This window comes from Miniopterus natalensis, chromosome X, assembly GCF_054644295.1.
Source record: "Miniopterus natalensis isolate mMinNat1 chromosome X, mMinNat1.hap1, whole genome shotgun sequence".
NCBI lineage: Eukaryota > Metazoa > Chordata > Mammalia > Chiroptera > Miniopteridae > Miniopterus > Miniopterus natalensis.
In genome coordinates, this window is record NC_142103.1 from 56,375,980 (window position 1) to 56,392,301 (window position 16,322).

The following is a 16,322-nucleotide window of genomic DNA, read 5'->3' on the forward strand; positions in this document are numbered from 1 at the left end:
CATTGGTGTAGAAAGAAGCATCAATCAGTTGCCTCACCCATGCACACACCCCAACCAGGGATCAAACTTGCAACCTGGATATGTGCCCTGACTGGGAATCGAGCCTGCCACCTTTTGGTGTATGGACCGACGCTCCAACCAAGTGAGCCACACTGGCCAGGGCTTAACTATGTTTCTTTTCTTCTCCTTGTTCTTCTTCTCCTGCTTCCCCTTGTCTTTCAACTCCTCCTCGTCTGTATACTCATCCTCCTCCTGCTTTTCCTCCTCCTCCTTCTTCCTCTTCCCCTTCTTAAATAAGGCCCCTTAACATTTCTTGTAATACTGGTTTGGTGGTAATGAACTCCTTTAGCTTTTTCTTGTCTGGGAAGCTCTTCATTTCTCCTTTCATTTTAAATGATAGCTTTGCTGGGTGAAATTGTCTTGGCTGTATGTCCTTGCCAATCTCTTCAGGCCTGAAATGTTTCTCTTGAGAAATCAGCTATCAGTTTTATGAGAGCTCTCTTGCTGCTTTTAAGATTCTCTCTTTTTCTTTAACATTTGCCATTTTAATTATAAAGTATCTTGGTGTGGGGCTCTTTGGGTTTTTCTTGTTTGGGATTCTCTGTACTTCCTGAACTTGTGTGTCTTTTTCCTTCACCAGCTTAGGGAAGTTTCATTCTTCATTTTGTCAAATAAGTTCTCCATCCCTTGCTTTCTCTTCTTCTGGTGCCTTTATGATGCTTATGTTCTTACACTTCATGTTGTCCCAAAGATCCCTTAAACTACCCTCATTTATATATATATATATATATATATATATATATATATATATATATTTGCTGCTCTGAATGGGTGTTTTTCTACCTTGTCTTCCAAATCTTTGATTTGATCCATTTCTTCATCCAACCTACTGTTTATTTTTTTCAATATCTTAATTTCAAATATTGTATTCATTTTTGACTCATCCTTTTTTATGGTTTCCATGTCTTTTTCATGCTATTGAGCATCTGTATAACCATTACTTTGAACTCTATATCTGATAAATTGCTTACCTTTTCATTCAGCACCTTTTCTAGAAATTTATTTTGTTCTTTCCTGTGGGGTCTGTTTCTTTGTCTCCTCATTTTGGCTGGCTTTTTGTGTTTGTTTCTACATATTAGATTGATCTGCTATAACTCCCTCTGCTATAACTTTCTGGGGTGGCCTTATGTAGTAGGTGTCTTGTGGGTTCCAATGGTGCAGTCTCCTTGATCACCTGAGTTGGATGCTCCAGGAATGTCCCTGTGTGGGTTATTTGGGCCTCCCTGTTGTAATTGATTCTTGATTCCTATTGGCCTGTTCATGTGTGAACTTGACCCTCAGGCTGGCTGACTGTGAGGCTCAACCCAGACCATGGCTTGTGAGCTGCTTTGCGGGTGCTGACGACACAAAACAGAATTCACCTCAGCAGCTGAGATCTCCCTTTGCATATGCTGCTTATGAAGCTTATTGGATCCTGCTCTGATGCTGTTTGAAGCTGGCCACTGGGTGTGTTGGTTCTGGGCCTCTTGGGAGCGACTCTAATGCAGGCCAGTGTAAGACGCTGCCTGTGACTGGCCCTCGGCAACCAGTCTTGATGTGGCTTTTGTAAATCCTTGGTTATTAGACTTCTCTTCAGTTAGCATTCAGTTGTTTGTTCAGGATGATGATTCTGTAATTTAGTCTATTTTTGTTTTGTTTTGTGTGTGTGTGGTTACCATTAGGTATATGCAAAAGAATATTTTATATATACAGTAGTACTTTTTCTTCTGAATGCATCTTATCTCCATTCACCTTTGCAAGTTTAGACCCCCTGCCCCTCCTTTTATGTTTTTGTAGTCACAAATTATTCCTATTTATGCTGTGAGTTCATTTCCAAATTGCAGTAGCTATTGTCATCTCTTTTTAATGTTTTTTACCTCCTTATACCTTTATGTATATTTTAATTTATAATACCCTGTTCTGAAAAAAGAGTTGCAATAGTCTGCTTCTATCTGTCTGTTAGTCATTTTACTCATAGTTTTGTATCCTTTTGTTTTTTTGTTTCAGGCATACTAACCCCCTTGAGTATTTTCTGTAATGGAGGTCTTGTGTTGGTAAATTCCCTCAGCTTCTGTATGTCTGGAAAAGCCTTTATTTCTCTTTCATATCTAAAGTATGACTTTGCTGGATATATTATTCTTGGCTTGTAATTTCTCTTTTAATAGTTTGAATATTTGATTCCACTGTCTCCTAGCTTGTAGAGTTTCTGCCGAAAAATTTGATGATAATATAATGAGATTTTTTTATATGTTACTATCTTCTTCTCCTGGGCTGCCTTGAGAAATTTTTTTCTGTCATTTATTTTTTACAGTTTTAATATAATGTGTCTTGGAGGAGGGCTTTTTGGATTGAGATAATCAGGTGTTCTATTTGCTTCTTGGATTCAAAGATTTAGTTCTTTCCATAGGTTTAGGAAGTTCTCATCAGCTATTTGTTAGTCAGATAGTTTTCATAGAGTTCTTCGTTGTTGTTTTTTTAAACTCTCAAGTCTTTTCTTCCCTCTGTATTATTTTTAGGTTTGTATCTTCAATATCACTAATTCTTTCCTTCATCTGGTCAGGTTTACTTCCTAAGCTCGCTACTTTACTCTTCGTTTCTTTTCTTGAGTTCTTCACCTCCAGAACTCCTGTTTGGTTCATTTTTTAAGGTTTCAGTCTCTTTGGTAAAGTTCTCCTTTTCTTCATTGATGTTTATTTCTGAGTTCATTAAACTGCCTATTTGTGTTTTCTTGTACCTTGTTGAGTTTTCACAACTGTAATCTTGAATTCTCTATCATGTCAATCACCTATTTCCATGTCTTTAAGTTTATTTTTCTGGAGATTTTAAATTTTCTTTTTGAGCTGCCTCATTACCATGCTTATTCATGGAATTTGATGGATTATTTCTCTGCTAAGCATATATGAAAATGAAACCTGCTTTTATTTATTATTTTTTTTATTTTTTTTATTTTTTTTCATTTAAAGAGTGGCATTTCTCTATTTGGTAAGAAGTCTTTCTTACCTGGCCAGCATGGCTCAGTGATTGAGTGTCAACCTATGAACCAGGAGGTCACAGTTCAATTCCTGGTCAGGGCACATGCCTGGGTCACAGGCTTGCAGCCGATCAATGACTCTCTCTCATCATTCACATTTCTCTCTCTCTCTTTCTCTCTCTCTCTTCCTCTCTCTCTCTCCCTCTCCCTTCCTCTCTCTGAAATCAATAAAAACATATATATTTTTTAAAAGTCTTTCTTTTGTTTTTCCAGTAGGTGGCTCTGAAGTGCAAGTTTCCTAGTTTCTCTTACACTACTTTGGCTCTGGATCTTTGTGGAGTGGTAGAAAATATCTGTATTCTTTAGGGAGATAGGTGTCTCCTCTGTGACCAGGTCACTGCAGTCTCAGCACCACTCCTGGGGGGGGGGGTTGTGGGTGATGGGGTTCTGAGCCTGTGAAATCCCAGCACTGTCGTCTGCAACCAGACTCTTCCAGCAGTACAGCCATGATGGGTGGGGGTGGGATGAGCTGGGACAGGCCAGCTGGTTCCTTTGTAGCTTTGTTCTCCTAGTAGTGGCAACTGCCAGACCTCAGCTGCCGCACCTCTCTATCTTCACCCTTCACTTGGATTAGCTACAGTGTGCCTCCCTGACACTCAGGGAAAAATACTTCTGCCTCTTCAGCTTTCAGGGCTGCAGATAATGTGCTCTGTAGGCCTACAATGACTGTTACCGCTTCTTCTGAGGTCTGCTGCTAGCTCTGGGAGTGTAGGGAGAAGGGAGCTGTGGGAAGGTGAGGCAAGGGAGCCAGGCTCCATGGTTTTGTTTCTGTGCCTGGAAATGATAGCTGCCAGACAGTTGTGACCTCACTCCTGCGCTCTGTCTGTGCCCAGGCCACTGGGTTCATCCATAGCACCTACTGCCCACTCCTGCAAGAATGCTCACTGTATCTCTCTGCTCCTCTGGACTGAAGAGAGTGCCAGTGGCAACCTGACTCCTCCCCTCTCCCAAGACCCGCAGCAAGCTCCCTGCTACATCTGTGGCACCTGTCTCTGCTCTTCTCCCTTCCCTTCTCCCATGCTCATGCTGACTCACCCACCCTCAGGTGTTTTAATGCACACATCTCTCAGATGTGTTGGAGTATAGAGCAGGGAATCCTTTGTTGAATTATAGCTGTTCAGATTGTAACTATAAGGGGAACCTCTCACACTACCATTTCTCTGACATCACTCTCTGAGTTTGCTTTTATAGAAGTACTTTTTTAGCACATTAAAAGTCTTGAAAATTCAGTTTTGTTATTTTCTGGGAATTGGAATATTCTGATTATCTAAGCATTTATTTCTATAAATCAATGAGAATTGAGCTCCATTAATTTAGGAAAATATTAGGATATTATTACACACAATGACCTTTCTGAATTCCACACATCATCATCATTATTATTCAGGCTATTGCCAAAAGGAGAATGTTTATTAATGAGGAACATCTCAAAGAAAAGGAAAGGATCCAGGAGCTTTATAGAGGCAGGTAAACTAGGAAGTCAACCAAGAGTCTTACAGGAGTCATGAGGAAGCATGACAATGGTTCTTCCCTTGGAATATGCCAGAGCAGTGTGGTCCTTTGCAGTTAACCATTTCTCAGAACACTAAAGCAAGGGGGTGGGGGTTCTTAACCACTGCTGATTTCTAGTTGCATGATTTCTAGAAGGCTCATAAAAGTTTAATACTATAATGAGATGACTGCTTTGTCAATTTTGTCTATAGAATTTCTCTGTATTCTTCTTTATATGCCATATTACTTCTGCTTGCCTTTTTGTTTCTTGTTTTTCCATGCTTATGACTTATCTCCACAACTTAATTATAGGTTCTCTGAGGGACGGAAGTATATCTTGTATTGATTTCTATTTCTCCTCCTCCTCATCTCCCTCCTCTTTTTGCCTAACACTTAATATTCTATTCTACCTACCCAAAAGTTACTCATGTTCAGTAGGAACACAAATTATTTCTTTTTTAATGTGCTAAGACAGTAGACTTACAAGATATAAGCTTTTCAGAATTAGAAAACAGCATCTAAGAACTTTCAAAGTCACATATATAACGCTTATTTACAGAAAATTCACAGATGAATACATCATTTTCTCTAATTGGCTTCTTCCTGGTTGCACACCTAAGGCGAAGCTATTCTTTTAGTAGATGATCACTGAGTTCATCTTTATGTGCAAAATCAATGTCTAATGATATTTTTACTAACTTCCTGCTCACCAATATACCTGTCTCATTGATTCAGCCTGTGAACCAGGGCATTGTTCAGAATATAAAACATTATACTAGAAGAGATTTAATGAAGTTTTTACATTGTGTAAGCACTAGAAAGATCTTACAATCTCATAATAGTAAAGATACCATTTTAAATGATGCTCATACCTAGAATTCCATTTCAAGTAAAATATCAGGGAGAAATTAGAAAAAAAAAAATGGTCTGGATATTTGAAGTCAGTGGAAGCAAAATAAACTGAAGCATTTAGGATGAGGCCCTGAAAATAAATTATAATATACTTTTGATGATAAAAAATGTTCTTTTGTATCTACTCAACAAGGCTTGATGGAAGCATAATAAATGAGTAGGTTAATGTTTACAAGAGGTTAAAATAACACAGTATCACCAATAGCAAAAAAGTCAAAGGACACCAGTATTGTCAATGAAGACAGTTTTAGTGAAGGAAACAAAATAACTTTAGAAGAGGCTGCTTCAGTCTTCATTGTAATAATTACATTTACAGAAAGGTAACCACATTATGCTGCCCAGGAGATTATACATTTGTACATTCTATACTTAGCTTTTATGATCAACAAGTGCCAAGACTTACTAAAAATAAAACTTTAGGTTATGTCATAGGGTCAGTACAGAGAATCCAATCTCCAACATCTCCTACATCTGGCTGAGCAAGATTGTCTTTAAAGCCCCCTCTAGATTCTAGCTTTCTTAAAGTCCTATAAGTGATAGCCAGTGTTCATTATGATGACTCCAGGGTACTACAACTTTTTAATGATTCCTGAATAATTGGAAAAATGTTCTGGTTTTTTTTTTTAATATAGTTATAACATTCTAATTCTTTGAAAATCTGGGATTCTGAATGTAAAATGTTACCAATCAACCTGAATACTTAGTTTACCAAAACTCTTCATTCCCTGATCATTCTGAGGCATTTACTGTACAATCTTTGTAGGTAGATTTTTTTTTTTCTAAAAAGAAGGGGGAATTGTAAGGGAATAGATCTCAAGGGTTAGATCCTTGGCTGTAAAGACTCCCTTGGATTGCTTTTGGCTGTTGGCTGTAGCAACTTATTTTCTTGCAGAGATGAAGCATCTGGTTTTTGTTATCTCAATGATGTTGTCCTGGGAATATTACGATTGCGACGGAAATTTGACCGTATTCTCTATGTGGATTTGGATCTGCACCATGGAGATGGTAAGCCCTTCACTTTCAAGGGTGCTTCGCTGCTAGGACAACCGTTTTTTATCAGTAAAGTTGCTTCTAGGAGGCTGGTCAAAGGAGAAATGCCTGTTGCGATTGAAAGTTTCCTAATTGAGAATCCTAAAATAGGTAGAGATTCTAACTGATGCAATTCCTCCTTTCCTGATGAAACTGCTGCTTTAAAATACCAGGTTCCTGTAATTTCCCCTCTTCTCTCCTCCAGTAGCAAAGCTCTCTAGTAGAGAACAGTAAGAAGTGGAAATCTTACCTAGTGTTTACTCCATTGTTTAGTAACCTCCCTCAAGTCACTTTCACATGTTCTTAGTGAAATCTGTAGTTAGAGCTGACAGCTTTGATGCTTCTCTCAAGATCAGAATGGGCAAATGATGAAAAAACAGTCTGAATTTTTTCACCAATAGGGATACCAACTCACATAGTGATCGAAATCTGTTCCACTTTCTTTGTATTGCTTAAATATTTCGTCTGCACAAACAAGCCTAGGACATCTTCTCTAACTTTTAATAGCAGCAGAGTCATTAACAATTTGCCTTAACTTCATTAATTTCTTCTTAGAAGACTTCACTGAAAGGATGCATCCAGGCCTTCTGTGTACTTTCCATCTACAATGTAGAGCTTCAGTGACAGTTACCCACAATCTGTTTCTTTAACAAATTCTGTGGGTGGCACATATTTCCACTGTTCTAGGAACACTGACCCAGTAAAATTAGTTAAGGGTATTTCCTCCCCACCCCCATATCAGGGATTGCTACTTCCCTGTTTCTAGGGATTTTTGGAGACATACTTACCTAATCAAAGCAAGAGAAGAAAAAAACAGTATATGACAGAGACTAGGTTCAGCTCTGCTGCCAAAACAGATAAAGAAGAAAGAAATTGTGGGGAGAAACCTCCCTAGGGAGTTCACCTAGATAGATGCTACCTTGCTATGATGACAGAAAATTAAAGGTAACTGAGAAAAGAGAGAAGGGTTAAAACACTCAGCATACTACTTTGAGAGCAATGTTTACTGAATATCTGAATACTCCACCAATGCAAAACACAGCCTTGCTCAAAAACCTTGAGGCTCCTTATCACCTGTAACAAGGGTAACATTTGGCCCATGGCTTGTTTTTGTATGGCTAGCAAGAATGATTTTTTATAGTTTTACAAGGCTGTAAAGAGAAAAAATGCAATAGAGACCATGTAGTTTGGAAAGCCTAAAGTATTTATTTACCCAGTAGCCACTTGGTTTGCTAACCCTTGGCCTATAGCAATGATTCTCAAATTCAAATGTATATCAAGATGACCTGGGGAAGCTTGTGTTAAAATGCAGGTTCCTGGGCCATATCCAGCAGATACTCAGATTTAATAGGTCTGGTATGGAACCCTGGAATCCACATTTTAACAACACCCTAGTTGTTCCACAGGCCACACTTTGAAAAACAGTAGTCTTCTTGGTAAGTCCACATTCTTTACCCTGTCTTTGGAGGCCTACCTCAAAGAGACCTCACCTCTTCTCTCCAGCCTTCTCTCTTACAACTTGCTGTGCAGGCTTCTCTACTCAATGATCACCAAACATGTCTCACTGTGCCTACCTCCCTGATTTGGCATCACTCTTTTTAACTTAGTTTTGTTTTCTCCTCCCCTGTTGCATCTCCAAGTTCTACCCAGAAGCTCAAATTCCAACAGTAGCAGATTTGCCCTTACCACTCCAGCCCAAGTGCCCTCTCCCCTGCTCAACCAAATTGTTTATATTACTGATTTGATATTTAATTATATATTGCCTTATATTGTTAATTCTTTAGTCTGCCTATGTCTTCTCCTCCTATAGAAACTTTTAGTTTATCCAAAATACAGATCAAGTTGTTTACTTCTTTCTGTCCTGAACAATGGCTTGAACAAACAGAACCATGTGTATGTTAGAGTAGAGGTTCAGTAAAATATTTGTTGAATGAATGAATGATTATGAAATTCAAACTATTAGTATCAAAGTTTAAGAATAGCATCAACTCTCTTGAACCACATAAGAATGAAATAAGACTGTCACCTGAAACCGTTTTTTCCATTTGCAGTGTTATTTCTCCACCATTTAGAGTTTCCTGTTTTAGCCAACTTTTATGGTGTGTTTCATTTCAGTTTATTTCCCCTCTTCAGCACCTCCCTTTCAGTGACCCCTGCCCCACCTCCAAATTCTTACACATTCAGTTTATTTTAAATCTCCCATGATTCCATAACTAACATTATGTGATGGCTTCACTAGCACTCATACCTGTCCTCGCCGTCTTTTTACTATTACCTACCACTCCTTATTCACACCAAACCCCATACTCTCCACATATCTGTCTATGCAAAGTAGAATTTTCTTACAATTCCTAATGGCATTTCCTGTGAGAAGAGATACAAATGGGTACTAAACATAAGAAAAGGTGCTCAAGACCCTAATACTCAGAGAAATGCAAATTAGAACAAGACCATTGTTTCTGCCTAAGATTAAAAAGAATAATAACATCCAGTGCTAGTCAGAGTGTGAAAATGGGAACTCTCTGACCCCACTGACAGAAGTGTAAATTGGTACCACCTTTCTGGGTGGATAAATAATCAGAATTTTCTAGAAGTATAAATAATTATATATCAATTTCTAAGTTAAAACGCTATTTTAATTTTTGTTTTGTTTTGTTTTGTTTACTGAATGCTTTGTACCTAGAGCCTTTAACTGGTTTTAACTGCTTCCCTAGGGCAAAACATAAGGCCTGGGAAATTCAAACATACTTGTGATATACAAATACAGTTCTTTTTTTTTTTAAGGTCACTGTCTACCTCTAATGAAGACTGAGCACATTAAGTAAACATGGGGACAATTTATTTGAAGTTTGAAAGAGTATAGTGCAGGAATTTGCTAATAATAGTCCATTTTACAGAGAGATTATCTGACAATATGTGATTTAGGGAGGAAAGGTGTGGAGGTGGGCAGTGTATTTATTTGAATAAATAGTGGCTTATAACAGTTACATCATCTATCTCCCAGCCCTCTATTCATTTTCTTACTCTGTTTAAATGGAAAGGGGACTCCTTTTTAGAAAAATTTTCCCATCTATTTCCAAGCTGCTATTAAGAGACAAGGTGAGGGCTACTTTTAGCCTTCTGTGTTTTAGCCAGAAAGATGTACTGTAAGTTACCTAGTACACACTTTGGGAGAACCTCATTTGTAATTCAATCTGAATCATAGAGAGGCAGTTTACAATTAGATTTTCACTATATAATGCCTAATGTTTGTACTGGTGGCATTTTTAAAAGGGTTGCTGCATTGTGCTTATTTTGTACTGAATCCTAATACTCTAACTAGAACCACTGAAGCAAAACAAAACGTGAAACTTCCAAATGGTGCCAGTTTCCTCTGTTCAGCTCTGTTGATAATGCCTCAATTCTGAGCTTAAGCCCTACCCCACCTTTTTGAACAGGTTGTCAAAGAGAGCGTGGACTTCCCATTGCTTGGAAATGGGAAGACCTGTTATAATTTGCCATGAATTTGAAAAGGAACCTCATCCTATAATGGCAGAGATCAAAGACCAGAGGATTTTGTTACATTATTCCTCAGCTTGTTAGCTTTATTATTGTTACCTTCTTGTCTCTCTTCCTTTCCACAGCTGCTTTCTAGAATTTCAGTTGTTGGATACAGGTGTTGCATATATGAAGTGATTCTTCTGTTTCTTTCTCTGGTAGGTGTAGAAGATGCCTTCAGTTTCACCTCTAAAGTCATGACGGTGTCCCTGCACAAATTCTCCCCGGGATTTTTCCCAGGCAAGTGATCTGTGTGCTCAGTATTACATTTGAGGAATAAATACTACAGTTCTTCTATACATTTCTTTTATATTTGGATAGTTCAATGGTATTAATACCTTATTGGTGCTACTTTATGTAAAATTTTAACATAGGTAATTTCAGGTGACAATGAAGAGGAATGTGATGCCATTTCTTACTCCAGATGACTTTTATAGAATGCCACTGGACAGCTCACTTATACTTACTGTACTATCAGATACCCCATGTAACTCTCAAGAGCCTGATAATTGGAATTAATTAATATTATGTCACACTCAGACATATGGAAAGCCAAGCACAGGAGTTAATCTTTTTTTTTTCTAGCCAGATGGAATCTAAGGTTTTTCCATTTTCTTATAATATTTCTACTTCCCCAACATTGTTTCCAACAGTTACTTCTCTGTATTATTTTAATTTCATTCCCTTAGAAAAACCATCACAGGATGGTGCTCCTAACTACCTTTTGGTCTTCTGAATTTCTATCAGAGAATCCTTCAACTTTTCTAATTCTCATGTTCTTAAAACTGTTCATGGTGCCTCTCTCTTTTACAGGAACAGGTGATGTATCTGATGTTGGCCTAGGGAAGGGACGGTACTACAGTGTGAATGTGCCCATTCAAGATGGCATACAGGATGAGAAGTATTACCACATCTATGAAAGGTATGGCACTAATGCTAAGCCAGTAACAGGTAGATTACATTTCTGTAAGATGAAATGGCCCCAATCTTACAGAATTCTTGTTTTCAAAAAATAATTTGTGGGGGGAAAAGGTACTGTATACTTACATAGCTTTTGTACATTGTTCATTATGCTAAATGGATCAGGTAACCCTCCCCTGTTTGGGAGAGCTGTGTTCAGACCAGAGCCACACTCTGGTTTGATCTTATTAGCTATCTGTATGACTAAGACCACCCCAAAAGCAGAGCTTTTAGGCTGCCTTTGAAGTCCCTTGTCTACTACTTTCTTAGCTAAAACTTGCATGTGTGTAATCTCATTAGCCTAGGAGGGTCCTTTTTGGTTTGCTGTTATAGAAATCTGGTTTTGTCCTCTAGTGTGAATGTTAGGTAGTTCTTTATTATGAGATCTTGAGTTCTATTCATTGTATTAAAATTGGGGTCAGAAATCTGTTCTTTTACATTATGGTTATTGTATTAAATTATAGCCACTTGTAGGCAAATAGTTTGTTGCCAATATGTAGATCATTGGGGCTAAAAAGCCTTAGAGAATGGAGGGGGCAGGAACTATACTTGTATTAATAAAAATTGAGGTTGGCCCTAGTTGGCATGGCTCAGTTGGTTGGAGCATCGTCTTATGCACTGGAAGGTCACAGGTTTGATTTCTGGTCAGGGCACATACCTAGGTAGTGGGTTCAATCCATGGTCAGGGTGTGATGGTAGGCAACCGATCTATGTGTCTCTCTCCCTCCCTCCCCTCTCCCTCCATCTCTCTCTCTTCCTCTCCCTCTCTCCCTTCCTCCCTCTCTAAAATCAATTTTTTTAAAAATTGATATTGGTCAAGTATAAATTCACTGCTAGCATTGGCAGTAGAGAAAGTGAGTCTGACTAGAAGTCAGAAGTCATCATCACTTAAGATAAGTAATGGGTATTGAGGTGCTTTTTATCCTTCCCCCACTTGGCTTTTCCCAACCTCTGATAGAAACAGATTTCCCAAAAGAACCTGCATTGGTCATCATCACTGGCAGTTATATAAACAAAGTAGAAGTATTAAAAAATAAAAAACATCTGTAATACTTTCAACAATAAAGATAAATAAAATTTTTTAAAAAAGGAATAAAGAACTTAATGTTTCAAAGATGTCTCTTACCTGAAGGCACTTGTCAGGCTAAGTCATCATGCAGCAGTTCTGGCCTCTTCAGGATTTTGATCATGTCCTCTGGTGACCTCTATAGTGTCAGACTGAAAAGGCCTTTTTTTTTTTTTTTTTTTTTTTGGAGCCTGCCATTGATGGTTTTAATTGCCCTTCTTTGTTTGCCTTAGGCTCTGTTCTGTCCTTGACATGTGCAGATCAGAGCTGCTTGTGTAACTTCACCAATGAAGATGTACTGTGGTTCTGTGTAAAAGGAGAATTATTTTGTTTTTCTCTTAATCCCCTTGACAGTGCCCAACATTTTGTTACCCTTTTTTTATGCCGTAAGAGGAAACTAGGTTGTTCTCTTCAGTGCTCTGTAAACAGAGTTTCTTAGATTTCTTTCCCAGGTCTTCATTGAAAGGTCAGCACCCATCATCCTGCAAGAGTAATTTATAATATCTGGCCCTCCCTAAATGGACTACCTTACACATTTGTTCCCTTATTGAAGCTCATCTGCCAATCATAAAACCTCCTGAGACCTTCCTTCAGTCCCCATCAGCTTGGCACTTCACTGCCTGGAAATGCCAAGTATCATCTGCAGACTTGAGTATCTCCCAGTGCCTACCCCCAAGGAAGTCTACTGTTTACCCTTCTTCAGTCACAAAAATGTCTGTTTCTCCCCTATATTTTCTTTTTCTCTCTAAACTTGTTCCTACTATATGATAAGGAAAAAGTATTTTAAATTACATAATTCATGTTTAAAAATAGTCTTGGTATGAAAATTAATTAGAAGCATTTTAAAAGTGAGTTTAGCCCCAAGGAAAAGATCCATGGCAGATCACACATGATTTCTCTTTACTGAGACGCTGTTACCACTCCCACCCCAGTGTATAGGAGGCCAGTATTTATTTAAGAGTCTTCCAGCTTGCCTACTAAAGTACCAGACACTCATCAGTGTATAGTTCCCAGGGCCCCTTTTGCACAATGATCATCCAGGATAACAGGTTCTAGGTTTTCATTAGAGGTACAATAATTTTTCCCTTTGATTTCTTTCAGAAGTCAAGTCTTGTCAGGGTGTTATGTGAAGGCACCTCTGATTCCAAGGGTGCCAGGGAGCCTTCCTGACCCAGCATCTCTCCCATCTGTTGGACTAATAATCTGAAATTCCTTTAACAGGAAACATACTTTAATTCTACAATTAGAAATAGGCCTTAAAATGGAATTTTGGCACAACCTCTCCTCCTTACCCACATTCTGCCATTAGGTGTATGGTTCTCACAGTGCTTTTCCTGACTGCAGATTTTGAAAGGGTTAGAGTGTGAGCACCCTGAGCATTCAGAGGAGCAGGAATTGGGTAACAGAGCAGTGGAGGGAGAGGGAAACAAAAACAAAACAATCTTTACAAACTAAATAGTTTTGCAGAGGGTGAATCCTGGTAACTATATCACTTAGTTCCTGTCATTATGTTTGTGACTACTTTGAGTTTGTTGCTTGGAACCAGAGTCTCTTGCACATTTGCCATTATGACCTCTGACCCATCTGCCTACTTCAAAAGATATAGTAGACATAGGAATGGTTTACTCACATAAAAATGTCATTTGTTATATCTGCTATCTCCTTTTCATCCTTTTTGTTCCTTGAGCTCACTGGTTTTCTGCATCACTCCTTACCTAAGATAAATAAAGGACCTCTTTATTGCTGGTTCACTTACAAGATGCTGTAATTTTTATTTGCCACTCAATTCTTAGTTTGCTTCTGATAACTGTTTCTCCCTGTGGGATTCATGAGCCCTTTTTCTCTCCCTTCCTTCCCTCCCTCCTTCCTTCCTTCCTTCCTTCCTTCCTTCCTTCCTTCCTTCCTTCCTTCCTTCCTTCCTTCCCCTTTCCTTCCCTCCCTCCCCCCTCCCTCCTTCTCTCCTTCTCTCCTTCCCTCCCTCCCTGTCTCCCTTTCTTCCTTTAAAGTTTTTTCCTCTGCTGTAGCCTTTTTGAGTTTGCTAGCTAGTTAGGCAGGACTTAGTGGTTTCATCTTAAAGTTGATCATACCCCTTTATTTAAAAAATGGTTTAGAGTGTGTGTGTTTTTTAATAGGCAAGATATGGAATCTTTACATGAATGTTTTTAATACCAAAAAACCTTGAGTTCCATTTTATGTAAAAGAGAATTTCACAGTCAGAGCTTCCTATGTCATTCAATACTAATTTAAAAGGGTAAGGGTCACTGATTCCCCTAAACTTCCCATAATTTCCATGTGAGCTACTAGAGTTGGGATTACAAGTAGAGCCCTGTTTTAACTAGCATAAAGGAACATCAACATTGTTCTTGAAAGTACACCTCCTCCTTCAGATAGAAGCTATAGCCCCAGTATAGAGATGATAGAGGTATATTAATTATATTCTTGATTTACACGGAAGTTCACACCTGTCCTCAGCCACATGCACATATACACAAAAAATTTGATGGAAGAGGAAGGCTATTTTGCCAAAGGGAGGGTTAGCTAGTTCCCAAACTGAAAGAGGAAATACTACTTTGCCTATGTTGAACCTGTTTGCTCTCTAATTGTCTTTGAATGCAATGTAAGATAGTCTTAATAATGTTTAAGCTATTACCCAAATTCCTGTGTTGATGACTTTGGAAGTGTTTATAATTAAGGACTGTGGACAAAAAGGACAATGACAAGTACTTCCTTGCTGTTGGTTCAAGAAAGGTTTTGATAAATAGTAGGATACCACTCTGAACCTCAAATCTTGCAGGATGGCCAAACTATTCACCCACTGTGAACTGTCATGGTATATGCGTTGTTTGAAGAAGAAAATCAGAGTTGTGCTTAAACTTGTTAGTTTGTATCCTACCTATAATTTTACAGCCCTAACAGCCAGAAAGCAATTCTTTACTCAGTGTCCAATTATTAGTATACACCTCATAGGAAAGCTATATATGTGGGTCTTATAATATGTATGGATTCAAAATACACTGAAGTGGGCAGTTCAACATTTTGAAAACAAAAAACACCTCACATTTTATTAAGAATATTCAACTATTCAACTTTGTGAAGTAATTAAGTGCAGACACTGTATAAATATTTCACCAAAATGAAAACACATTGTTAAGCAGACTTCTCAATGAATAGACTTATGAAAGGCTCTATTAAACAGGACTTCCCATTCAATAGCAGTCTTTATATCCACATATGCAAAACTTTGCTTGTAAGAGCTATCAACCTTACCAAAGGAATAATCTTATTCTAGGGAACTAGGGTTCATAATGGTAGTTATTAAAATAAGAACCTACCTGTGTTTTGTCCTTGATTCTTTACATTGAGTCCTATAGCTTATATTCTATAATTAAAATAAAGAGAAACCTTCTTGCCCCATCAAAGACCACTGACCTAAAGGAAAATTCAGAGATCCTAGAAGTACAAAAAACAAACAACCTAGTATTTTTGCTCCAAAAAGAATATCTTAATCCTGAGGGCTTAATTTGTAATTTTATGGGTAGAAACCAAGAATAAATATTGCCAGATTTTACATCTTAGTTTTTAAAGTTTGGAATCATGGAGATTCTGTAAATGTGCTTTTAGACTAGTATTGATAAAGATTTTTGACATTATGCATTTTTGCAACTGTAGACATAATTTATATCATCTCTTGATTCTGGCAGAAGGCCATATCTATGTAGAGTATTGAGATTTTTCCATCCATGCTATGAGTTGTTCATCCAATACCAATGGAGTAAAATGAAAACCAAGGGACATCTCTAAAGGACATTTAAGTGAAATGTCTCTTTTGCACTATTGACTTTTAATGTTAATATTTAAAGAAGAGATGTTTTAATGATAATAGGTTTTTCTTTCATTATAATGATAAGTCATCTAGAATTTATCTTCCACTTGGGAATCCAGACTTCTTATCATTCAATTTTAGAAGCAGGTAAATAGATCCTCAGTGAAAGAGAATCTGGCAATTATAACCTGTTCCTCGGAGCCTGGTGAAATGGCAAAAGCAACACAAACACATATTTATACATAAATATTTTAAGCAATACAATTCTTTAAAATTCACTTTCATTTGATGAGAAGGGAAGAACTCTCTAGACATTTGCATTTGAGAGCAAATAATTATATAGCCTTACCTGTATCTTCATCCCCATTTTCATCACAGTCTAAGAGCTGGTGAAAATTCTTTACAAAGTTATTCTAGCTGTCTTCAGGTCACAG

The 16,322-nt window shown here is 37.9% G+C and overlaps 2 protein-coding genes across 3 annotated transcripts in view; both read left to right on the forward strand.

Annotated features, from left to right (window-relative positions):
• Positions 1–10,308, forward strand: part of LOC107540793 (histone deacetylase 8) — a 97,688-nt gene extending 87,380 nt beyond the window's left edge. For both annotated transcript variants that reach the window (XM_087813345.1, XM_016217629.2), the window contains 2 exons: positions 6,366–6,478; positions 10,202–10,308. In XM_087813345.1, coding sequence (XP_087669471.1) covers positions 6,366–6,478; positions 10,202–10,287 — 199 coding nt within the window. In that variant the 3' untranslated portion in view covers positions 10,288–10,308. The remainder of the gene's footprint in view (positions 1–6,365; positions 6,479–10,201) is intronic.
• Positions 10,309–10,743: 435 nt separating this feature from the next.
• The window catches only part of LOC148090501 (histone deacetylase 8-like), a 183,154-nt gene continuing 177,575 nt past the window's right edge, over positions 10,744–16,322 (forward strand). Inside the window, exon 1 of the mRNA XM_087813368.1 lies at positions 10,744–10,961. Within this exon, the coding sequence (XP_087669494.1) occupies positions 10,744–10,961 (218 nt within the window). The remainder of the gene's footprint in view (positions 10,962–16,322) is intronic.